Below are 26,831 nucleotides of genomic sequence, written 5' to 3'. Positions count from 1 at the left end.
TTAATATGTTGTAAGTAATGTTGTCCATTAACCCATGATCCTCTGATAAACCAGGAAGATACAGGCCAGTCAGTCTTATGTTGTTTGTGGGTGTTAGCCATTTTGTTGTTCCATGTCGTTGTGGAGCAGGTGAAGGATGGTAACAAACTGTTTGTTTGTTTGGACCAGCATCAAGCAGGATTGCATTATTGCCCCACCACTCCTCTTGATCTCCCTTGCTGCAGTGCTTCACCTCACTGCTGACAAGCTTCCTGCTGCAGTGGAACTAACTTAAAGAACCTCCGCTGCCTTCAAGCCAAAACCAAAGTCACCTCAGCCAGTCACTGAACTGCAGTTCGTGGATGATGATTATGTGCAATCTGAAGAAATACCCCAGACCATCGTCAGTACCTTTAGAGATACATGAGATCATGGGCCTTGCAGGAACGTTTGCAAGACAAAGGGCCTCCACCATCCTGGCCTGGCATTGTGGTGTGAACCTCTTGATCATCAAGGTCCACGGGAAGGCTTCAGAACATTGACCACTTCTCATATCTTGTGTCATGTAGACCAGCTATTGATGAAGAGATTCAGCACTGCATCTAGTGTCTTTGTGTAGCCTTCGACTGTTTGAACAAAAGTGTTCTCAGCCCTAACCCATGTCAGATCTGACCCTAAGCTCAGTTTACAGAGCTGTGGTGGGTGCCTCCTCCAATGTGGACCTCGGATGTCTACTGTAGATACCTCCATGGTGCTGGAGTAGTACTACCAATGCTGCCTGCACAAGATTCTGTAAACCTGGGAAGAAACATTGATATCCTTGACCAGGCAACGTCTCCAGCATGGAGACCACCATTGATCAACTGTGATGGACTGGGCATGTGGTCCACATGAGTAATATGACTCCCCAGGTAGTTGCTTTACTCCCAGCTCCAAAAAGGCAGTGGATAGAAGAAGCACTTCATTGTAGCCCTCAAGACCTTACTGGTTAAGTGATTATGGAAACCTTTATGAATGATAAAGCAAGCAGTTGGAAAGGCATTGGTTAACTTTACAAGGGTTCAGAAAAGATTTATCAGTGTTGCCAGCATTGGTGGGGTTGAGCTGTAGGGTGAGGCTAATTAGGCTGGAGCTATTTTCCCTGGAGTGGTGGAGGCTGAGGTTTGATCTTTGTTGAAGATTATAAAGTCATGAGGTGCCTGGATTGGGTGAATAGCCAAGGTGTTTTCTCTCGGGTAGGGGAAGCCCAAAACTAGAGGGCATAGGTTTAAAGTGAGAGGGGAAAGATTTAAAAGGGACCTTTTTTTTTTGAATTATGGACTTGAGTTGGAACTTCAAAAATGGATAATTGAGAGTTACGTCTGCAAGTAGGTGAGAAGGAGCTGTCTTTTTCAACTGTTGATCCTGCTGATGAAATTGCAAATCAGACATGAAAGGTCTCCAGGTCACTTAGGGCTGCATACCATGTACACTGTGGGTGACCCCTACTCTGTATCAGAACAAGAGATGCTCTTATACAGTTATTTAGTATGTGAAATTGTAATATTTGGAGCTTTACCTTGCAATAGTTGTAAACTACTTGAAGCGGCATGCCAAGAATAAAGGATTATCTGTGGATTTGTACCTGAAGTCCCCATTCACCCTATCCACTACCAAACAGTTAGAAGCTGTAACTTCTTCACTATTGCTTGCTTCTGGAAAGAAACATCTGTTCTGATTCCGGTCTCTTTGGCTACTGTCTTGTGCAGTATGCATGTAAAGTTTTGATAAAAACTCAGTATGTGAGGCTTCAGTTGAGTACCTGGTGTCTTTCATTCTACTTTGATTTCTTTATCAGGTACAGTTTTCTTGTTTAATACAGAGCTTGAGGCTTCTCATTGCTACTTAAGTAAAGACAAAACTGTGATTAATCAGTTGCTGAAAGTTGGTTCTGAAATGTGGATTTGATTTCTGTATGTAGTGGTTAACTGTTACACTGAAATCCTGGTGCATTTTTGGTTGTGTTGATAGTTTTGTCTCTTTTTTGGAATGTGGAACTTCACAACATTGCTGAAAGGTATGTTAAAGGGATGAAACAAAATAAGCCTAAACTGGTTTGAATAGCCTGTTTCTGTGCTGTGAGATCTGGTCTCATTCCAACTAATATGCTGATTTATTTTTTTCTCCCTCTTTTGGGATCCTGTAATTGGTTTAGAAAGGTTTTGCCTAAGATGAGAGCCAACTTTGGACAGTTTCAGTAATTAAGCTTTACTGTTGGGATATCCAAAATACTGTTGTAACATGAGCCCCGTATCTGGAATCTGTTGATCTATTACACTATTTGAAGACCGGAAGGTACATTTGGCTCACTGTTTGCTCAAACAACATGAAATGACCAAATAGCCTTCCAATTTTTTCTGTTCAGTAATCTGGAATATTTTCAGACCTGCAGTCATATACAGATTCAAGCTGCTCCCTTTTGTGAAATGTGCTGAAAATAAATGAAGTTCTTGTTACTGAACATGTGAAGGAAGTTGAAGCTATTGTCTGCTCTGAAAAGAATAAATTGAGTCATAATGTGACCCTTCTGAAGGGTCTAGGCCCGAAACATCAGCCTTGCTGCTTGTATTCATTCAGCTCTACACTTTGTTATCTCAGATTCTCCAGCATCTGCAGTTCCTCCTGTCTCTCTAAATCATAAGGCTGAATGACAGAGCTAAGGTTTGTGTTACACAACAGAATGCAGAAGCACTTCGATGGGATCGAGACTTCAGAATAAAACAAATCCGTTCTGCTTCTTTTAGAACAGAACATTATAAACTGTACTGCATGTTTTCCAGACCAGTGTTGCATATTTCCAAAAAAAACTATGCACCTCTTCATCTCTTGACTGCGGCATCAAGCCAAAAAAGCTATGACCTGTTTATGGATAAGTGCAGGATTTAATAGCTTGTAACAATTTCTCTTTGCTGTACGAAAGAGAGAGCATGCCATCTTGCCTGCCTTAACCTGACAGCAATCTGGTTGAGGCAGAGACCTCTGCTTAGTTGGAGTGCGCCCTGGTTGAGTCACTGATGTTGAGCACTGATGTTTTCAACGAATGTTCTCTGCTTGTCCAATGTGTGGTAAATTTGTTTAAAAGTTCTAAAATTGGTAGACCACTTAATTCACATTAAGTAATGCAGAAGTGTGACTTGTTTGGAGATTGAAAGCCCCAGGATAAGTTAGCAAACTTAGTGATAAACACAATATATGCCGTCCTTTAATCTCTGGCTAGTAAAGAAATTAAGCTATCCAATATTTTGCCTAGGCAATCTTGGAAGAAATTTTATCTTTGCATCGTGCTCCCTTTTTACATTATTTTCTTCAAAGAATGCAGCTTAGAATCTTTTCTGTAATGCTGGACTTGTGCCAAATAATTAATAGAGATGGCTGCTATGAGCAGCTTTTGCCCCGAGTAGCAGCTGTTGAATTGAATATGTTGGGAATGAAGATCTAGGGAACAAATATCCTATCCTGTTCACCAGTTGCACCACTGACATATATACTGTGATCTGTGCCAATAAATGCTCTCATTGGAGTCGGGGGTGTGGAAGAGAAGTCTCTTTACCTTAAGTGAAGATTTTGTTTGCAGTCTTGAAAATGTAACTAAGATTGTAAATGGCATAAATATATGCATGCCCGTGTTGTGTATTCAGTATTGTAGTCCTGAAATCTGAAATGCTGGTAAACATATTGATAATAAAGCATTTAAAGCACAGATACAGGCCTTTTGGCACAATGGGTATAACCTAGCAATTTTGCTTTTTACATCTTTTCCCCCCTCGTACTGCATCTCTGGTAACAACACATGGGAGGGGAAAAGAATTCTCCATCTGCTGTTTAATTGGCCTGGCAAATGGAGTCATGGTGAATTTCATGCTTTGAACTGCTTCATAAAGAGGTGGGGTCTTTATAGTGCACCTTGTAACAGTTGACAAGAGGAATAATGTAACAGCAAAATATTCCCTCATGGGAGGGAACAAAGCATAATAACTGTCCTCCATTTCTTCATTCACCCTTTCCCACAGCCTTCCTTCAGTAGGCCAGAGAGGTTGATTTGGCACTCAAGTCTGAGAAGCTGCTTGTATTTCCATTCCAACATTTTGGAGTTTAAAAATATTTGAACCAAATTTTCTTCTCTGCATTCCCTCCCTCCCACCCACCCTTGCATTTGTATTAGCATGTAGCACCCTAGAAAACTTTGTCTGGTAAGCGCAACAGGCTTTTTTTCCCCATGTCCTGGGCATCCAAAATGTGCCAGTTTGCCTGCCCTGATATCATTGGTATTTATACTCCTGGATTTGTTCGTTCTTATTTCTCATTAACTTTCCATCATGACTTTTAGATGAGAAGGGTGAATTGGGTGACATGACCTAACCATGTTGTCTGGCCCCTTATTTTAATAGTTCACACAGGAAGCATCATCACCAAACTTAGAATGCCATAGAATCATGGCATCCCAACAGTGCAGAAAGTGGCCATCTGTCCCATTTAGTCCACACTGACCCTTTGAAGAGCAACCCACCCATATCTACCATATGCCTACACTTATGGCTAATTCACATATGGACAATTTTTAGAATGGCCAGTTCACCTAACCTACACATCTTTGGACTGCGGGAAGAAAGCAGACCACCAAAACCCATCAGACAGTGAGGATAGGTACACTACATACAGACAGTTAGCCAAGGTTGGAATTGAACTCTTGTTTCCTGGTGTGGTGAGACAGTGGTAACCGTTGAGCCATTGTGCTCTTTCATTTCTAGAGCAACTTGCCTATTATCTCCAAACTGGCAGATGCTTTTGCTGGCTATGCTTTTCAGTTGCTCAAGTAAAAACATTAGGAACAAAATTTTTAACTGCTTATCATTAAAACGTTTTCTGTGGAAAAACTGTTGCATTTTTAAAAAGACTTCTGTGGGTGGATGGAACTATTGTGGTAAATTTGCTTCAGCCCATGTGTCTGTCTTTGTTTCAGGTAAACAGCTTTGCGCCCACAGCTGCTCACCCTCTCTGCGCGCACACCTTGTCAGCATAATTAGGGTGGTTCCTCTATGACTAAGCCTTAGGTGGAATGTGAATGTGATTTTATATTCAGATTTAACCAAACTATGACCCTCTTTGAGCAGAGTGTTTTAATGCGCTGGATGTATTATGTAGATAAAGCTTCCTTTTCCTTGACTGCCGATTTGTCAGTCACCCTGTGTGTAAACTTTGTAGGATATTCATGAGTAAGTCAGTACTGTGATGCACTGGTTACTGTTGTATCATACATTTCACTTCATTGAACAAGTCCATGAGATTATTGGTTTTAGTACATAAATGATCTTGCCAGTTGTAACTGAAAACCAGTAATCTGTTTTAATGTACTGGTTGAAGTACCAGCAAATTTGATTAAAATTATAATTTTGCATTTCTTTGATTATCGCAAAAGCCAATAAGAGGAGCTGCGACTTGATGTATATTGAAACACAACATGTTAGATTATGAAACAGTATTTCTGATGCCAGGCTAGTAACCCAGTGGTAGAGACATACTAGCAAAAATGAATTCAGATCCCACCGTGGTAATCTGTATTCTTTTATTTCAAGGCTTCCTTTATTTAAAAAAGATAGAATCATTAACTGTAGTCATAGCTTTCAGATAGTCATAGATGTTTCTTTTATGGAAGAAAACTTGCTCACCTTGGTTAGCTTGGCCTGCAGATATCTACAGGCCCAGACCAAAATGGTTCAAGAAAACAACCCTTGATGACATTCCCATTAAGAGAATGAGTTGAAAGCTATCCCAAATCTAAAAGTGCATGCTCTTTCTTTGGGGCATCTGTTCTGTTTTGAATCACTTTGAATTACCAGAGCTTTGTCGTTGTGGTGAACTTTAATAGCACCATGTTTGGGGGAGGGGGTGGTGGTAGAAAAAAGGAACACTTCAATTTGTATAATTTGATCTACTGTCATTGTCAAAATTGACCTCATGGCAACATGCACTTTTGAGTCAGTGAATTCAAGTCTTTCTTCAAGAGAACAGTTAATTGAGGCTTACGGCCGTTAAGATAACGTTTTTGAAAAATGTAAGCCCCGATGGTGCAACACAGCTGCAATGAGGTATAATTTGTCAAGAGGAGCAGTGATCCTGAGTGTAAATGCATGTAGCATGAACTTGACAATTTCTTGCCAACTGCACTGTCCTGTTGCCCTGCCACTTTAACTATTCATCTGTTGAGTGCTTTCTAGCCTCTGTTGTCCCATCTCCATGGTACAAAGCACCGTACATGCTCCTGCTTAATTTATGACCTTCCCTCGCTCCTTCACCATTTTTCGAACCTGCCTGTTTGCTATAGAGCCGTAGAGATGTTCAGCATGGAAACAGACCCTTCGGTCCAACTTGCCCATGCTGACCAGCTACCCTAGATAAACCTAGCCCCATTTGCTAGAGTCTGACTGATTTATCCCTCTAAACTGTGTTCCTATTCATGCTCCCATTCAGATGCCTTTTAAATGTCGTAATTGTACCTGCCTCCTCCACTTCCTCTGGCAGCTCATTCCATACATACACCACACTCTGCGTGGAATAAGTTGCCCCTTGGTTTCCTTTCCCGTCTAGCCTTACACCTGTGCCCTCTAGCTTTGGACTCCCCTTTTCCAAGGGGAAAGACCTTGCCTGTTTTAGCCTGTTGTTTTAAAGTGGACATTGTCCACTTCACTGCACGACACCCCCCCCCCCCCCCCCCCCCGACTAAACCAAAACACCCAAAAAGGAGAACCTTGCCCTGTAATCAGTAAAAGGAGTGTGTAAAGTGGAGTAACCTGCCTTTCAACAATTTTTGAGTGGTTATGTAAACTAAATCCCAGACACTTTAATAAGTAACAATTTCTTTATCTAATTATTAACAATGAACAAATTAACTCAACTATTGACAAACCGAATTCACCCATCTAACTACTAACTATTCCTGAATAAAGCAAGATCCTAATGGCATGCTATTCTAATAAACATAAGTCCCACTTCTTTGAAAGAAACAGAATTTAGTCTCAAAATTACAACCAGGTCTTCCAGATTGCTCTGTGGCTCCTCTGTCAATTCTGTCAGGAACGTTAACTAGTTGTGCCATGGGTACCTTTGTTATCTTGATGGTGCTTTCTGTAACACATAGAGGAGGCTATGAGAACAGTGGTTCTCGTGAGCTGAGGGCTGTTAACTCTGGCGGATAATAGTTAGCTTTGGGGTTTTACCTAACTGCCCTCTTTTTCTACTCTTGGTGACATATTTGGACCAATCCTATTGTAAGCATACTGTCAAAACCACCAAATTTAAATTTAATTGGTTTTTGGTATGTAAGTACCTGGTTCAAATTGGCTAAATTCAGAAGCCTGTTGTCTTGGTTTAAAAAAAAAACTGCTTGACTTAACTAACTGCAGGGCCATTCGATACAGATGTTTCAGTTCAGGTGCTCTGTGTACGTGCAAATTTTCAAGCTGCTGCTCACGGGCATCCATTTTCAATCTCTATGCACAGAAAAAGCACATGCTCTTAAAGGAATCACACAATGCTCTCACCCTAGTATTTTACAGGCAGCAAATTGTAACATCTTCCTAACATCCACAAGTACCCGACTTCACCATGCTTATCCATACCCCTCATGATTTTATAAACCTCTAAGGTCACCCCTTAGCCACCGATGCTCCAGGGAAAATAGCCCGAGCCTATTGAGCATTCCTTGTGGGATGTTAATCTGTTAACACATATAGCTCAAACCCTCCAACCCTGGCAACATCTGGATCTTTTCTGAATCCTTTCATGATTCACAACATCCTTCCTGTAGCAGGGAGACAAGAACTGCACGCGCCACCCCAAAAGTGGCCTAAACGATGTCCTATAAAACCGCAACTTGGATTTGCACCATACTTTATAATTGCAAGGCTTTCTCCTGTGTTCTCCATGCTATTTCTTTCATTTTGCTGTCATTGACCAGTCATAAATACTCTGACTGCCAGAGCAAGTCAGAAGCTGGGGATTCTGGCAGTGAGTAACTTTACTCTTTACTCCCCTCAGCTTGCCAACTAGACAGCACAGCTTTGTGTGCTAAGATGCACTGCATTTTGTTGGGTGTAAGTCTGATCAAACTGAAAAAGGTTGATACTATCTAGGATTCAACAATGTACCTGCTTAGTACTCATCCACCACCTTCAACATGTACTTGTCCCTAGTACTGTACATTGACAGCCTCCTGTAAGATGAATTACAGGAACTCCAAGATCTTACTGCATTTTCCAAACCTGTGACCATCCGAAAGGACGAGCAGCTATTGACAAAGACAAACATCCATGTGTTCGTCCAGGCCCCCCTCCAACCTGACCTATGTGTGTCTCTTCCTCTTCTCTCCCCCTCAACAGTGCCTGGAGCTCTAGCATTCATGCACAGCAGCAGTTTTGCATGCTAGTCAGTGCATCAGCATACTGATGGATGTTTAGGCAACAGACATGCAGACTACTGGGAGCATTAATGTTCCTTTAGAACTAGAGCAAACTTTGTTTTAATTGGTACTTATGATGAACTGGCAAAAGGTGTATATACCTATTCTTCTGTCACTTGGTAGTTGTGTTCTTGTGTGACTTTGCGCTGTAGAAAATTGCTGTAGAAAACTTTTATAAGGAAATTGCTGTATATGTCCAGCAGAGTTTTTTTTACAAACAGCATCTGCTATCCATCAATCGCATTACAACCAATTCGCATTAATGAACCTCATGTTATAGCAGAAATACCTGCATACTCGGGATTTACTGTGACCTGGGCAGTGTTGTACATCAGGTACCTATGGTTCAGGTCCGCAGTTTTGAAATTTACATCGTATGTAGACAAGGTGGGTTAGATGGTGTTTAGCATGCTTGCCTTCATTACTCAGTACTGACTGGGAGTTGTGAAGCCATGTTGAGGTTGTACAGAGCATTGGTGAAACCTCTTCTGGAATAGTGTGCGCAGTTCTGGTTTGCCCTCTTTTATAGAAAAGAGATAAATTGGAGAGGGTTCAGAAAAACTTTACCCAGATATTGCTAGGAGTGGGGGTCTGAGTTATTTTGTAAAAAAAAAAATGTCTGGATGAGCTAGGACTCCTTTCACTGGAGCGAAGGAGGAGGTTGAGGGGGGCGAACTTCAAGATTTTTAAAACCATGAGGGACCTAGACAAGGTGAACAACAAGGGCCTCCTTCCTAAGGTGGGGAAGTTTAAAAGGTAGGGTGTGTATTCTTAAGATGAAGGGAGAAAAATTTAAAAAGGACACGATGGGTAACATTTTTAGTGTTTTGTGTGGAATGAACTGCCAGAGGAAGTGGGGGATGCAGGTGCAGTTATAACGTTTTAAAACGCATTTGGATAAGTGAACAAATAGAAAGGTTGTTTGGACTAGTTTAGTTCGGGAATATGGTCGGTGTGGACTAATTGGACCATCCTGTCTATTTCCATGTATGACTATGACTCTGTCCAAGCAGTTGTTTGAAGGCACGACCGCAAAACTTCTCTTCCAATAAGTCTTATTTAAAACAAAGTTGTATTATTATTTGTGAATTGAGCTGCAAATAAAATTTGTGTATACCACTGCATTATGTTTCTATTGTCTTTTTACAGTGATTACATAGACCTTTTTCATAACTGGAATATTTGATCGAGTACAATTGTCCTGTAGGTGCCAGCTAATAAAACGATTGCTACATATTATTGTTCCTTCATTGCCTCTGCATTTCAAAGCATTGTGGTGGTACCTTGCTGCCATGGACTGCAAACGTGCTGCCTCTGACAGTGCATTCCCATATCTTTTAAACACAATGTGTAGAGTCAATTATAGGTCTCCACCTATTTCTCTGATTGTCAGAGATTCTTGAGCTCCATTTTTATGTCAGTTTGCTACTTGATACACTGAGGTCATTCATAACTTCTCTAAAAGTGAAAATCATGTGACGACCCTTACCACCTCAGGACGACTTTTATTGGTGGTCTCAAAAAAGCTGAGTGTCTTTCAAAGCAGTATTTTAAGATTTAGTTTGATCATGTTGCAAAAGTGGAGATTCCAGTCAATTCTCAATGCAATTAATCATTGATATGCTGTAGAGAATATTTGATTTATTGTCACATGTACCTAACACAGTGAAAAAATTTTGTTTTGTGATCGGTACAGGCAGATCATAGCAAGCCACGCTTGGAGCGTGGCCTACAAGGTTATGGCTGCACAAGAGAGGCACAAAGCAAGATCAACATTTATTTGAAATTGGAGAGGTCCATTCAGCAGTCTACTTACAGCAGGGAAGGAGTTGCTGTTGAATCTATTGGTTCATTGCTCCAGCTTCTCTATCTTCCTGACGCAAGAAGTTGGAAGAGGGCGATGCTGGGCTAGGAGGGGTCCCTGGCAGCCCCACCACAGCAGCAAGTCTAAATGAAATCCACAGATGGGAATTTTGTTTCCGTAATGGTCTAGGCAGCGCACAACTTCCTGTAGTTTCTTACGGTCCTAGGCAAAGCAGTTGTCATACCAAGTTGTTATGCACCTGGATAGAATGCTTTCCATGGTGCATCTGTGAAAGTATCTCTGAAGGTCAGTGCTGTGAATGTTAAGTTTTTTTAAAATGCAGCATTCAGTTTCAGACTGGGGAAGAGATAATGTTCCCTCGGAATGAATGAATATTTTTCCTCGAAGGAAGTTTCCTTATTGCAGTAAATGGCATGGGATTTTTTTCAGAAGAAGACAGATGGCACCTCCAAATCAGGGTTTGAAAATGTAAATTTTTGACTCCCCTCTTAAGCTCACAGTCCCTAAAATGGTGGCTGAGTTGCTGTTAATTTCCAAAAACCTTCAGAGTGGGGACCTTTGACATTCTTTATTCCAGTTCAAGAAAAGCTAAGGCAGCTGCAAGTGTCTTTTTGATTATTTTCAGAGTTTGGACCGCAAGTGACTGATGTACTGGTGTTGAATTGAGGATATTTGTGGTGGATGAAAGCCTTTAGTACATTTGTCTGCCTTTCTCAGCACTCCTCCGATTTGATATTTGAGTCTTGGACATTATATATAGCTTTCCTCACTGATATTTGTTTGTCCTTTTGTTTTCCTAGATTTTTGTTTGCCCAGATTAGTTCACATCAATCCATTTCATCTGTAAATTGAGATACAATAACTGTGACATTTGAAGAAGTAAATTACATTTCATTCTCTGCAGTGTTTCTGTTATTCACAACCTTGACCCAAACTGTGTCACTTTTTTTTGGTCTTGGTGTTAGGAATCATAAACTTAGCTTGGCAGTGAAATGATGACTGTCCTGACTTTCAGGGATTGATGATCTTAAAATGGCATTTTAAACATTCCCACTTAACTGCTGACTGAGGGTATTCCAAGGTGACAAAGGGCAAGAGACTTTCAGCCATGATTAGCCTGTGATAGGAAATCAGACTTCACCGTATCTGCTTTCAGCTTGTACTTGACCAAGACAGGGGTCCAGGAGTCTTTAAAGGAGTATACTGCCCGTACGGTTGCGCTTTCCAAATGTTTTAAATGGTGACCCCATTTCTCCATCTGAGAACTGAAACAAATTGGTCTCATTCCGATGAGGTGAAACAGTTATAACTCTGTCAAAGTTCCTGCCCCAGCGCTTATGACACCAAACTTTCAGCTTGCAAACTGCAGTTGGGATCACCCACTTTGGGGAGCCCTGTCATTCTGTATAAAATGTATTCTGTACAATTCTACAATTATTTAGATCTTATTTCCAATAAAGCTTTCTAAATAAACTTGGTAATCTTTTTTCTCTTACTATTGTTTATTGCTAGAGCAGGATGTTTGGAAGTGCTGGATTGACTAATTTAAGATACAAGGTGCTAAGCACACTACGTATTGTACTTGCATTATTCTGGAAAATTCATAATCTGTTTATTGGATGAGTTGGCATGCTATTTTAGACGTTCATTGAGAATTATGTTTTCTTCTCAAGCGGGGCTAGAAGGTAATCTAAGAGGTAAAATTATAGGATTTCCACATGGTGTTCAGAGAAGTTATCCTAGTTACAGAATTTAATGCATCATTTATAGTTCAAAGTGAAGTTCATGAAACTGGAAGTTTAATGCTGCCAAGCAAGATTAAGCATCAGATCAAGGCCAAATTATGATCATGTGCTTTTGCCAAGAGCCTTTGCATCCCAAGCCAGGACGAGACCAAACCAGAAAGGTCAAGATTGTACACCATCTAGAAAGCTTTGGTAAGTCAGCGAGAGGCTATGTTATCTAGATGAGTAAATCCAGCATGAGAATAGTGATTAAATTTATTGTTTCATTGAGAAATTGAAAGATGCAATATAAATACACGTTCTAGATTGGATAAACTAATATGGCTGACTTTCTTTGGCATTGAGCACAATGTCTATCAATTTGTGTTGGCTCAAATCATGCCATGTGTGAATTAGCCGTAATGCACCAGAGACTGTCAGTGTCTGTGACCTCACTTGTGTGTGCTGCTATCATTCATTTAATAATCCTTCATTTTCACATGATTAGGTTCTGAAAATTCAGTGCTCCACCCTGGCTTTTTGTGTTCTTTCCTGGTGTAAAATATGCAGATGAGAAGGCAAAACTAGTATAGCTTCGGGGTTAAGATTGAATTGTTAAAGGTAAGATAATGGAGGCATCTTGTGTGAAAGGTTGGCATGCAGTCTTACTTCAATCTTGGTTTGTGTTTGTACCAGTTGTGTGCAAACACTGAACCATGAGCAACCCTATCAGAGTCCTGGTAGAAATGAGATGATGTTTGTCTTAATGGGGATAATGTATTCAACTATTTTTCCCAATCAAAGCAATGTTTAGAAAGCAAAAAATGAACAAAGGGAGATCTTAATGTGCATTAACGTTTTTGGGTTAAATGGGAGATGATTAGCTTGCAACTCTGGGACATCCAAATGTGGCATATTGCTGTGGAGATGGCCTGCCTGCAATATTTTTCTCCTAGGCTTATCTGTGTTTCTTTCTCTCAGATATAGGCAACAAGAGAACTTCCAGTAGGCTCAGCTTGGAAGACAGTAACCACCAGTCAAAGCAAGGACATAAAGACCATTAGGAACCAGGCGTGTTCCTGAGTTGCAGTCACAATGGAAGTTGCATGGATGGCCTATGCTTTGAGTTGGTTGTGCATAAGCAATTTAAAATAGATCTGTTTAGCAAAGGAAGCGGAAGGGTTCAGCATTCGAAAACCTTTTTAAATTTTGGTTGTTAATGTGGGGATAAGAATGTATCAAATTTGCTAATATCAGAAAGGTTTACTTCACTGCAGGAAGTGGGAAATTATTTCTGAGGAGCATGAATCTCTATGAAATTTGCTACCCCAGAGTGCAATGGGGCATTGAGTAAATTTGATGAAGACATGATTGAGACCTCTGGGTCTACTTGGAGTTCAGCAGGATGAGGGGAGTACTTGATTGAAACTTAAAATGCAGAGGCGCTGTGATTTAGAATGGCCATGGCGATGTTTTCACTAGTCCGAGACAAGGACTTGAGGGGCACGGTATCAGAAAGGAGAACCCTGTAGAACTGAGCTGGATCCAGAGCTTGGGTGAATCTGTGGAACTCATTGCTTAGGAGTTAAGTCATTGTTTTTGAGGTTCTCGATTTTTAGTAAGGGGATCAAGGGTTTTATGGTATGAAGGCGGGAGAACGTGGTTGAGAAACACAGCCAAGATCTAATGATGGAACAGACTCTGGACTAATTCTGCTACTAAGTCTTAGCTTGTGGTCTAAGGAGTCGGATGTTTTTATCAGCAAAAGTTTGAAGAGTTGGGGAGAGCGGACTGGAGATCAGCCAATGTGATATCAAATTGAACAGGCTTGGGGGGCCTGGATTGTCTGCGTCTCCTAATGTTCTTTTGTTCTTAACTGATTTTGAAGAGATGTGTAATTTGGAAGTCTATTTGCAACAAATATTTTTATTCTTGCTTTCTTCCTTTGTTTGCTGTCTTCACTCCAAACTTGACTCTATTTGATCCTAATTACAGGATAGTCTATAGCATAGGTATTTTTCCTCTAAAGTGATAGTTGTGTTCTTGGGTGACGTAGTGCTATAGAAAATAAAGTTGTAGGGAAATTGCAATACCTGTACAGCTGGAAGTTTGTTATCTGGACTGTATCCACAATTCATTAACACCAATTGGCTATAATGCGATTTAATGAAACATGTGTTATAACAAACTACTTGTATATGCTATTTTATTTAAGCAGTCCCTTGAACTGAGAATTTAATTTCCTTTCTTTGGAAAAAATACTTTCTGCTCTGAACTGGATACAATCCCTACAGTATGGAAACAGGCCCGTCAGCCTAACGAGTCCATGCCATTCCCTCAGCACATCCCACCCAGATCCATCCTTCAACATCTACACATCCCTGAACACTATGGGCAATTTAGCATGGTCAATTGATCTAATCTGCATATCTGCCCAGCATTGAGCTGCTGGATCTATTCAAAGTCTGCCCCCATTTAACACAGTTATAACAACATGATGCAAAGTATTGAGAACATACAATAAAGGCAGGATTTCATTTCCACAAGTCATCCTACCACTAAGGCCATGGGAGGAAGCTGGAGCACCTGGAGGAAGCTCATGCTGACATGGGGAGTACATGGAATAGTGTAGGTTAAATGGGTTTCAGATTGATATGGCAGGTTGGCACATCGAGGGCTGAAGGGCCTGTACTGTGCTGTAATGTTCTATGAACGAAATTCCTAATTTTCTGAATTTTGGGACCTGAACTTTACTGTAGTGTTGACTTCAGAACAATGGTTTTCTGGTCTGTTTTTAAACTCTATCAATATTCTGTCTGTTTACATAGCAGGAGTCCTATGAGGCATTGTTTTGTTGGAATTGATGCAGTGATGGATCATTTCTAAATGACTTTCTGACCTTTTTAGGAAAAGAAACTTCAGAACTCGCCATGCTCTTAACCAAACTGTTGGGCGGCAGCACCAACACTGACATCTATCTGACAATGTGGAAAATTGCCTATGCAAAAAGCAGAGTAAATCCAACCTAACTAATGATCACATCAAAACTCTCATGATCATCAGTAAGGTGATGCTGTCATCACTGATGTCGTCAAGGAATGCCTGTTCACTGACACCACGTTTGGTTTCCACCAGAGCCAGTCAGCTCCAGCCCTTAGTTCAAATATTCCCTAAGTGAGGTGTTACTGTGCTTGACATCACGGCTGCATTTATAGTACAGCTCGGGAACAGACTCTTTGGTCAAATTTGTTCATGCCAGTTTCCCAGAACTAATTTAGTTCTATTTGTCTGCATTTGGCCTACATACCTCAACTTTTCCTTTGCATGTATTTGTCCAAATGTAACTTTACCTGCATCTACGACTTCCTCTGGCAGTTAATCCACATACGAACTACTGTTATGTGGAAAGAGTTGCCCCTCTGCTGCCTTTTTCAATCTTGTCCCTTGCCTTAAAAATGCCCTCTAGTTTTGAACTCCCCTATCTGATGGAAAAGACTGTTATTATTCATTAGTTGCTATACTTTATTATTACTATACTTTATTCATTATTACTATACTTATCTAGGCCCTTCAATTTTTTTAAAAAAACCTCTACAAGGTCACACCTCAGCCTCCTAAGCTTGAGTGAATAAAGGTGTCTGCCTATCCAGCCTGTCCCTATAACTCTCATCCCCCCAGTCCCAGTAACATTCTAAATCATCTTTGTACCCTCTCCAACTTAATAATATCCGCAGACCTGTACACAGTACTCCAGATGAAGCATCACAAATGTCCTGTACAGCCTAACCCAACTTGTGTGCTCAAAATCTTTGTGAAGGCAAGCATGTCAAATGCTGCCTTTACCACCCCAGTCTACCTGTGACACAAATTTCTCGGAACTATGTACCTGAACCCCTAGGTATCTGTTTGACAGCTGTCTTTAAGGCCCTCCCATTAACTGTGTAAGTCCTGCCCTCGCTCTTCTTAGCAAAATGCAACACTTCACATTAATCCAGGTTAAGCTCCGCCTGCCGTTCCTTGTTCCATTGACTCAATTGATCAAGATCCTATAGTAATCTTAGGTTATCTTCATTGTCCACTAAACCATTAATTTTGGTGTCATCTGCACATTACTAACCATGCTTGTAAAGTTCTCATCCAAATTGTTTATGTAAGTGTCAAATGAAGCTTACGGAGTGCCGCCGGTCATTGGCCTCCAGTCCAACAAAACAGCCCTCCACCACCAGCTTCTGTTTCTTACCATCAAACCAATTTTGTATCCAATTAGCAAGCTCTCCCTGCATCCTAATTGATCTCACTTTACTAACCAGTCTACCAGTTGGAACCTTGTCAAAGGCTTTAGTTAAAATGTCTATGTAGACAGCGTCCACTGCTGTCATGTATCATCTTAGTCATCATCGAAGAACTCTCATGTTTGAGAGATGATTTTCCATCCTCTCTAACTGCATGTAAATCCTATCTCTCAAAATCCACCGTAACGACTTAGCCACCACTGATGTCAGATTCACCAGTCTGTTGTTCCTAGGCTTTTGCTTGCAGCCTTAAATAAAGACGCCGCATTACCCACCCTCCAATCCTCTGGTACCTCACCCCAGCTGTAGATAGATATCTCTCCTAGGGGCTTGGAAATTTCTTCTATAGCTTACCACAACTCCAGTGATACATCTGATTGAGAGTTATCCATCTTTGCTTTTTAAGACTTCCAGCACCATCTGTTCTGAAATGTTTAAGACATCAGTATTCTTTTCCCTGAGTTCCCTAGCATCCATGTATTTTTCCACCGTAAATATTGATGTGAAATTATGGTTTAATAACTCTCCCATTTGATATAATGGTTGTCCACGCATAGACAACCATGTTGATCTATAAAGGAGCCAACATTCTCCCTAGTTGTTCTTTTTCTCTCATCCACCTGTGGAATCTCTGGATCATCATCCACCTTATCTCCTAAGGCTACCTCATTCCCTTTTTGCCCTCTTGATTTCCATCTTCAGAATGCCCCACTCCCCTTTTATGTTCTCGAGATTCACTTGATTCTGGTCCTCTATTCCAGACTAGTCGTGTCCCTCATTCTTGACTAGAGCCTCTTGTCTAATCCTACCAGACTTGTCTTTCACTTTATCAAGAATATAATACCTCTGAATTCTCACAATTACACATCTGAAAGCCTCCCACTTGCCAGCTGTCATTTTACCTGTGAACAGACTACCCCAATCAACTTATGAAAATTCTTGTCTCATATCATCAAAATTAGCCTTACTCCAATTTTAGAATTTCTTTGTACAAGACCTGTCTCTTTCCATGACTAGTGTTGTAACATTGGTCCCAAAGTACCCTCCCACTAATACTTAATTCAATTGTTCTGCCTTTCTTCCTGAGGGGTGGCCACGTTTTGCTGCTCTAGTTGGTACATCTACATATTGATCATAAATTTTCATGCTCACCTTTAGTAAATTCCTCCTGATCCAAGCCTTTAATACTATGGCAGTTCCAGTCAATGATTGGAAATAGTTTAAAATTCCCTTGCTATCACTACTCTGTTATTCTTACACATAATTGCTCCTCACTTTCCAGCTGATACTGGGAGGCTTATAGCACGGTCCCCAGCTTCCATGGATGATCTCCCAAGAATATCCTCTCAAATACAAGTGATGTTTTCTCTAACTTTAAGCACTGCACCCCCTTCACTCTTGCCTCCCTTGCTGTTCTTCTTTTGTCATCTAAACCCAGAACATGAAAGGACAGGACTGGCAGCTCACTCAGCCATGTTTCCTTAAAATAATATCCCAGACCAATGTTTTCATCAATACCGTAATTTCATTTGCCTTAGCTGTTAGGCCCCTTATATTGTAATAAATGCAGTTTTAATTGTTGAGTTACCACCTCCTCTGAGTTGTTTGTTCTTGTCTTGTGTATTTAACTTGTGGACCATTGTCATCTGACTCTATTTTTGCCGCTAGCTCAAATGCCCCCACCATGAGCTCAAAGGCTCCGAGAAGCATTAGCAAAGCACTGTGCTCGGATATTGGTTACCCTCCAGTTCGGGTGAAACCTGTCCTCCTTCGAAGTGCTTGCTTCTGCCCTAGAAGAGATCTCAATGATCTATAAATCTGAATCCTTGCTCCTTGCGCTCCCTCATCAGATGCACATTCATCTACCCTATCTTCCTATTCCTACTGTCTTGCGTGTCAACACGTCATCTTCAAATTTCTCTCTCACGCTGCAGAATTATCTATACTCCTGACTGAAAGTCCCCTATAACAATTGCTTTTTGAACCTTGACAAGCCCCACTTAACATAAGATGCGTTCTTGGTGTTCGAGATCTGGCTGTCGCTGTTGCTTTCTTGATAGACTGTCCCTCATGCTACATTACCCAAAATGGTATATGTTTGAGAGAGGGATAGTCACAGGAGAATCCTGCCTCTCCTGACTAACGCTCTACTTCAGTGAGCCTACGGTGTGTCCACGTCTAAAGCTACTTACCATCCTTGCCTTCTGTATGCACATCAGTGAATCTAACTGCCTCTCCAGCCAATCCAAATGATCTGATAGAAGTATCTAAATACTTCCTACAGACGAAGTCTCCCGGTTCAGTCAACTGTTCCCTAACGTGTCATATCCGACAGGGACCATACCACTTCATTAACTGCCATGTTTTCCCCATTAAAAATTAACTAAAGTAGACTTTCCTTAAAGGATTACAACTTGCTCAAATCCAGTGTTTTGCAGACTCTCACTGACGCTTTCTATACTGGGAGAAATTAAAAGTCTATATTTTATCTTGAGGCCTAAGAAAAGCTATAAATATAACGTTTATTGAACAGTCTGCCCTTCACTTTCCTGCAGTGAAAGAGGGAAGAAAAAATTCTTAAAGTGCAACACTTAGCTCAACTCCCAGCAACTGAACATAGCCGCCTCCTCAGATGATTTGTCGGGTGGTGCTCAAATCCCTGGTTCTGAGTAAAGGTGTGCTGATCCCTCTGATTCCTGAATTCAGCCTTGCAAAAGTAACAGCTCCAGACACCCTGCACTTTGTCATTGTTTCACCACTCCTAACAAATCCTTGACGCATTCATGAAAGAGGTCAAGTTTCCATCTTTTTTCGACTGTGACCTAAAAAAGCAGAAATAAAACGCATTTGGAAGTTACTGGGAATCGGGAGAGAGAAAACTCTGCTGGTTGGAGTCCTACCTGGCAAATAGGAAGATTGGTTGTGGTATATAAGACGTGTCACCTCAAGTCAGAAACAAGGAATACTGCCTTAATTAAATCACCACCTGACTGCCCAAAATCTGTCCACCGTCTACAAGGCATAAGTCAGGAGTGTACTGGAATACTCCGAGCTGCTTGAATCAGTGCAACTCCAACATTTGAAGTCTGACACCACCCAGGAATAAGTAGCCTGCTTGGTTGGCATGAAATTTACTCCCTCAACCGCTGGTGCTCAGCAGCAGTGTGTACCATCTACCAGATGTGCTGCAGAAATTCACCAAAGATCCTTCAATAGCTCCTTTCAAACAATAACCGCTACTGTCCAAAGAACGAAGGCAGTAGGTTGCATGGGAACACCACCACTTGTAAGTTCTCCAAGCCACTCCCTATTCTGAATTGGAAATGTATCTCTGTTCCGTCAATGTTGCTGGGTCTAAATCCTCCAATTACCACCTTGTTTGATGTTGTGGGTTTCCCTGCAGCATTGGTTTGAGAAGACAGCTCTCTGCCATCTTTTAAGGGCAAGTAGGGATGGACAATAAAGATTGTCCCAGCCAGTGATGCTTGTGTCCCATGAGTGGGGGAAAAATAGAAACCCCCCAAATCCACCTGCCTGCATTTCAAAATACATAAACAAAGCAAGATGCCTGTATGTCTTGTGTGTTTAATTACCCTTTCGTTTAAATTCCTTCAAATGTTTTGCCTGTTGTCAGTTTGCTTTTAAAGTATGTTATGGATATGAGAAACTGGCTGAAAGATTTGGTGTTTTGTAGTTATTCATGCTGTTTATAAAAATTTATAGGCAATTATAGTTTTAAGTCCTTGGTGTGTCTTTTCAGAATTCGTGCTTTTAAAGTTCTTTGGAATGCAAAGAGAAAGCATGAGCATCATACCTTGTATCTCATTGTTGAGCTGTATATACAAACGTTCTGTTATACCTTAGAATTCTCATCAGAATTTTGATAAACATGATTCTATTGTTGAGAAGGTCTGCTTATATTGAAAGGTCAAGTAAGTACACTTCTGAATACACTTCCATTGGTGTAAAAATATCTTGCTTCAGTTTTAAGCATAAACTGTGGCTCAGCTGATGGTGCATTTGGCTGAGTGTTCAGATTTCAGCCAGATAGTCCAGTACAATATTTGATAAGAGTGCCGTTCTAATGAAGTTGCCATCTTTCACATAATGTATTAAGCCAATTTTGTTCCTTTTCATGAGCATGTGAAAGATATTCCGACTCTATCTTAAAGACAAGGATTAGCCCTGGCATCATTGCTAATACTTATCCCCTCGTCAACATCCACAAAATTATCCAGTCTTTATCGGGTTTAGGCTGCTGCATTTTCTATATTACAGCACTGACTAGCCAGAGTACTTGTTAGTTTAGGACATCCTGTCGTTATAGAACATGGTAAGTAAATGTTGATCTCTCTACAAAGTATGAGAGAATATGGGCAGTTGTATGTAATGATTATGCTACTGTGGTCACCTTCGCACATGCGCAAACGTATCTTCCAAAAAAAGACGTTTTGGCATGATTCAGCATGGTAACGTTACCTTTGCTTGGATACTCTATTTTGCCATTAAATACAAGATCAGTTGGTGCAATTGTTAAAGGCTTCTGCTAAACATACTGTTGAGCACTCCAAAAGAGAATCAAGCCTGCTATGTGTACACTTGCTTGTGCTGTTGTACTTAAAGAATTAATTTAAAATATACCTAATTTCCCTTTGGGGCTGGGGAAGAAAATCTCCTTCCATTCATCCTGAAAGCTGCACTTCTCTTTACCAAATTGTCGTCTTGGTGGTGGGGTACATTAACCATCTAGGATTCTCTGATATATAATATTCAGTTACAAGTCTGTAACTGAACCAATCCTGCATCTCTCTGGCCTGTGCACAGCTCATAATTAAAATGTTAGACGAGATCCTACCCCTTTTGCTCTGTCCCCCTCTAAGCCTGTTCCTCTCACACTCGAGACTACTATTTCCCCACCCAAAAAAAATGAATTCTGCTATCAGTGGCCATGCCTTTCGCTGTGTAGTTCCTAAGGTCTAAATTCCTCTTGTAAACAGTCTTTCAGACACTCTTAAATCATCTTCTCTTCCTTGTATTGCCTGATGCTCCTCTGAAGTCACTTTGGACATTTTCACAGTGTTAAACGGAAATCGTTTCAGAATGACTTTTTGCTGAATGTTAAACTGGTTGAAGCAATTTGAGGTCTTGAAATCCTAAGTTGCATGGGTGTGTGCATGTGCTGCATCCATGGGTCACCACATCAGAGTATTAATTGATCCATGCGCAATACAAATTTAAAACATAGTCAGTAATATCGGATAGTATAATAGTCATTGCTCTCTAGATGAGCCACTGTTGCCTGATTTTAAAAAATCATGATCAATGTATCTTTGCATTGTAAATGTGTAGCCACACAGTTTGGCATACCACTCTACAAAAATCTATTCCTGTGCATAATGAAAAATTGAATGTTGTAGTCATGATTGCGGGCTTTTGTGTGCACCTAGTTGCAACGTTAACAATCGGGTATCAATTTTTGGTGTGGCCAGAAGCTGCAAATGTTTTTATTGAATCTTTACCAAATTTCAATGTTGTAATAGAAACCCCAGTAGAAGTTCTGTGCATCACACTTCAGGTGGGAAGATGAAATTTAAGCAATTCTGGGAATACATGGTCGTGAATTCATATTTTCACAGGCACTCTGTAAAAAGTGAAGAGTTAAATTTGCTGGAGTAAGTTTGTCACTTTCTTTAGGTATAGCTTAAGTTAAAATGATGGCTTACTTATTAAGAACCTCACCTCCATAGTGGTGTTTCAGGCTCATTTGGGTATTAAATCTAAGAGTTGCTAAATAGGGTATTAAATGTAACCACTGCTGCAAAAGGTTTTAAGATGCTCTAATTTCATCCTCTGTCTTATTCCAGGTTACCAGGTGAGGTCTACAATGGGATCAATGGTATGTCGAGTGAAAGTGGTCCAGGGAAGAGATTAAGAAAATTACCAGCGATGGGGGATGGCCTAGAAAGTACACAGATGTCTTCAACACAGTCACAAGCTCAACCCCAACAAACAAGTAATGTCATTGGCAATCCACCCCCTCCTGAAACTTCCAATCCTAACCGATCCAAACGGTTGACGAACCAACTGCAATTTCTCTCAAAAGTGCTCTTGAAGACGATATGGAAGCATCAGTTCGCATGGCCTTTCCAACAGCCTGTGGATGCTGTGAAACTAAATCTGCCAGTAAGTTGCTTGTTTTCCTTTTTGAGTGTTTTTTAATGTATTGTATGTCTGCCTTGTCCTTTCTTAATATGAAAACCATGTTCTTCAGTCATTGAAATGCCTGCAAGTATTGGAACCCCTGCTTTTATTATTGCCTGTTCAGTAGGGATTTCTGAGAGTAACTTCATTGCTCCAAAGTTTGGGATTGAGGGCAGTCAGACAGGAATTAAACATACTGTATTAAGTTGCAGTCTAACTTAGTGAAATTTGCTTTTAAGATAGACGGCAAGGATTTAGATTTAACTCCAGAACCTGGGACTATTTGAAGAACTGTTTCTGTAGTATTATGTTGATCAATGGTCATTTAGTTCATTTGCTATTTGTGGGATCTTGTAATAGTTTGAATTTGTCTATGTGACAAAATTGACTGCAATACACAACATAGTTTATTCATCTGAGTGCTACACAAAGGCCCTTCCTTTCTAGTTTAAATCATAGAATCCCTAGAGTGTGGAAACAGGCCTTCAGCCCAAGTCCACATCGAATCTCCGCATTCCCCTATTACCTACCTAATCTACACATCCCTCAATTCCGTGGCCAATCCCCCTAGCCTGCACATCTTTGCACTATGGGAGGAAACTGGAGCACCCAGAGGAAACCCACGCAGACAGGGAGAATGTGCAAACTCCACACACAGTCGACCGAGGGTGAAATTAAACCCAGGTCCCAGGCGCTGAGATGCGGCAGTGCTAACCACTGAGCCATGGTGCTACCTTGTAGCTCGTGTAACCATGTGCCTCTTATCCCATTTTGGGACTCTGCTTTTAATGAAAGAGTGTAAATTCCTGTAAGTTGCACTCTGAAGCCTCGTAACTACTTGTTGAGATATGCTGCATTGCATTGGTGTCTGTATTCAAGTTTCAGTTGCGATCCACCATGTGTTAAGCTCCCAAATTCAAAATACTGTAGCTGCAGACAACATTGAAATTTAGAATGAGTGTCTGAATTATTTGAGGTATATCTGGTTGTATATGAAAACTCCATAGTGGAGTTGGTTGGAAGAGTTTGTGGCACACTTGTGGTGTGGTTAGATGCAAAAAGGTATTTACAAGAGTATAATTTTTAGGTTTATTTCTAGGTGCTGAGAATCAACTTTTTCAAATATCAAAGGCAGTGTTGATACCTTGGACTGAGTTTTATGTGCACTGTCCTCATAAATGCGACCTACCTGGCCTAGGCTGTTAGAGATGTTGACCAACTGAATATAAATTGTCCCACTGGGAACACCCACCATGGGGTCATGAAGGGTAGGTCATATTTAATTAATTTCATGGAATTCTTTGTCCACCATGCAAGCCAGTCGTCAATGGGGAGCCTATGGATCTGGTATATCTGGATTTCCAGAAGGCATTGGACAAGGTGCCACACCAAAGGCTGCTATATAAGATAAAGTTGCACAGTATTACAGGTAATATATTGGCATTGATAGAGGATTGGTTGACCAGTAGAAAGCAAAGATTGGGGGTAAATGGGTGTTTTTTTCTGGTTGTTGGTCAGTGGCTAGTGGTGTGCCTCACGGATGTGTTGAGCCTCACGGATGTGTTGAGACTGCAATTGTTTACAATTTATGTAGATGATTTGGAGTTGGGGGTCTAAGTATGATATGTCAGAATTTGCAGATGACACTAAGATGAGTGGTAGAGCAAAGTGTGCAGAAGACACAAAGTCTCCAGAGGCAATTAGATAGTCTAAGTGAGTGGGCAAAGGTCTGGCAGATGGAATAGTGTGTTGATAAGTGTGAGGTAATCTATTTTGGTAGGAATAACTGTAAAATGGACTACATTTTGAATGGTTAAAAAATTGCAGCACTCTGCTGTGCAGGTGGATTTGGGTGTCCTTGTGCATGAATCGCTGAAGGTGGGATTGCAGGTGTGGCAGGTGATTAAAAAGGCACATGGAATTTTGTCTGCCCTTGCTCGAGGGATGGAGTTTAAAAACAGGGAGGCTGTCCTGCAGCTGTATAGGATCCTGGTGAGGCCCACCTGGAGTACTGTGTGCAGTTTTGGTCTCCTTACTTGAGAAGGGATATACTAGCACTGGACGGGGTGCAGAGGAGATTCACTCGGTTGATTCCAGAGTTGAGAGGGTGAATTATGAGGAGAGACTGAGTAGACTGGGCTTATACTCATTGGAATTCAGAAGAATGAGGGGAGATCTTATAGAAACATGTAAGATTATGAAGGGAATAGATAAGGTGAAGATAGAGAGGTTGTTTCCACAAACAGGTGAATCTAGGACAAGGGGGCATCGCTTCAAAAATAAAGGGAAGCAGATGTAGTACTGAGGTCAGGAGGAACTAATTCACCCAAAGGGTTGTGAATCTGTGGAATGTCCTGCCCAGTGAAGTGCTTGAAGCTACCTCACTGCTTTTTAAGGCAAGTCTAGATAAATTTTTGAACAGTAAAGGAATTAAGGATTGTGATGAGCGGGAGAGTAAGTGGAGCTGAGTCTCAAGATCAGCCATGATATTAGTAAATGGCGGGGCAGGTTCGAGGGGCCAGATGGCCTACTCCTGCTCCTAGTTCTAATGGTCTTATGACCATAGTGTTCTTTGTCCAACCAGTGTTTACCATCTAAAAATACAAATTAAAATATTAACCTGATTTTTAAATTTGTGTAATATAAAATGGTAAATACTTCATGAATCACTAACCCCTAATATTAAAACAGTCACATCTGTTAAATGCATTTACATAGAGGTTTGTATACAAGTGTATTACATGTAATTCCTCTGAAGTATTCTTAGTTGCACCACCACTATGTTTTCAAAAACAAACAAGTACTGTATAAACCAAACCATTGGCTATTGAGGTCTGGCCTTTTGGCTTAATATCATAAATTTGTTTGATTTATACACACACCTAGTAAGTTACTTCCGGTGTTTAAGTCAGTTATAATTTTATTTACAAATTTTTTAAAAATTTACTGCTGGCTCAGTCATCTTGCATGACTTTTTTGTTTTGAGTTGATCTTATTCTAGGGCTACCTCCAGCTGTTCAGTTAGCTCAAGTTCAGAAGGTGTTTCCCTCCTAGGTTTGTTTGTAAAACTCTTCCAAACTAGTTAATTGTTATAAGATCATAAGATGCGGGAGCAGAAGTAGCTTATTCAGCCCGTACATTGACTACAGTGAATAGGTATTGATGAGGCAAGGTAAACAGCTTGCGTATCTCAGGCCTGACCTAATTTGTTAGTGAATCCTGCAAGCTTCTGGCTTACTATCTCAATTCCAATCTCGCGTTCCTGTTCAGTTGGCCAAGTTTGCTTTGTGTCCCAAAAGAGGTGTTATTTTGAGACATTCCACTGTCGATATAGTGAATATTCTCTGGACGACTTCCAATGCCAGCATATCAGTGACCAGAAACTCAGCTGGACTCACCACTCATTAACACAGTGGCCACAAGAGCCGGTCAGAAGCTAGGAATACTGCAGCAAATAACTCACCTCCTGACTCCTCAAAGCCTGTCCACCATCTGCAAGGCGCAAGTCAGAAGTGTTATGGAATACTTCCTACTTGCCTGGATGAGTGCAGCCCCAACAGTCCAGAAGCTCAACACCACCTTGGACAAAGTCCGCTTGATTGGCAGTAACTCCATAAGCATCCACTCCTGCCCCCCACCACCACCACCACTGCCAAACGCTTAGTAGCAGCAGTGTGTACTATCTGCAAGATGCACTACTGAAATTAACCCAAGATCCTCCGACAGCACCTTCCAAACCCATGACCGTTTCCATCGAGGAGGACAAGGGCAGCAGATAGATGGGAACGCCATCACCTCCAAGTTCTTTTCCAAGCCACTCCCCATCCTGACTTGGAAACATTGTTGTTTCTTCACTGTTACTGGGTCACAATGATGGAATTCCTTCCCTAATGGCATTGTGGTCAACCCACAGCAACAGTTCAAGCCAGCAGCTCACCACCACTTTCTGAAGGGCAACTAGAGATGGACAATAAATGCTGGCCTGCCAGGGATGCCCTCATCCCACAAAATGAATAATGAAAAAGAATTCTTCCTTCGATCAGGCTGGCCAAAACTTTTCAGTATTCCATCTGTGGTCTGACAAGTGCCGAGTATTGTTTTAACAAATCCTTCCTACTCTAAAGGCCGAGATTCCATTTGTGTTCTCTTTTACCTGCTGAACTTTACGGTAGTTTTTTGTCGTTCATACACAAGAACTCCCAAATTGCTGTTCCACAGCTTTTCTACTTTGTTCATTTAAAAAAAACTCTCCTCATTATTCTTACATTGTCTGATATCACCCATGGTAATAAACCACTGTTTTCAGTAGCTTGATG

At 41.0% G+C, this 26,831-nt stretch overlaps 1 protein-coding gene across 3 annotated transcripts in view; it reads left to right on the top strand.

Annotated features, from left to right (window-relative positions):
* The window catches only part of brd4 (bromodomain containing 4), a 184,487-nt gene that overhangs the window by 47,353 nt on the left and 110,303 nt on the right, over positions 1-26,831 (top strand). For all 3 annotated transcript variants that reach the window (XM_048521930.1, XM_048521931.2, XM_048521929.2), the window contains exon 2: positions 22,179-22,497. In XM_048521930.1, coding sequence (XP_048377887.1) covers positions 22,213-22,497 — 285 coding nt within the window. In that variant the 5' untranslated portion in view covers positions 22,179-22,212. The remainder of the gene's footprint in view (positions 1-22,178; positions 22,498-26,831) is intronic.

The sequence above is a fragment of the Stegostoma tigrinum genome, chromosome 35 (genome assembly GCF_030684315.1).
Source record: "Stegostoma tigrinum isolate sSteTig4 chromosome 35, sSteTig4.hap1, whole genome shotgun sequence".
In the NCBI taxonomy this organism is placed as follows: Eukaryota; Metazoa; Chordata; class Chondrichthyes; order Orectolobiformes; family Stegostomatidae; genus Stegostoma; species Stegostoma tigrinum.
The sequence above is the reverse complement of the archived record's forward strand: the minus strand, read 5'-3'. Positions and strand labels throughout refer to the sequence as shown.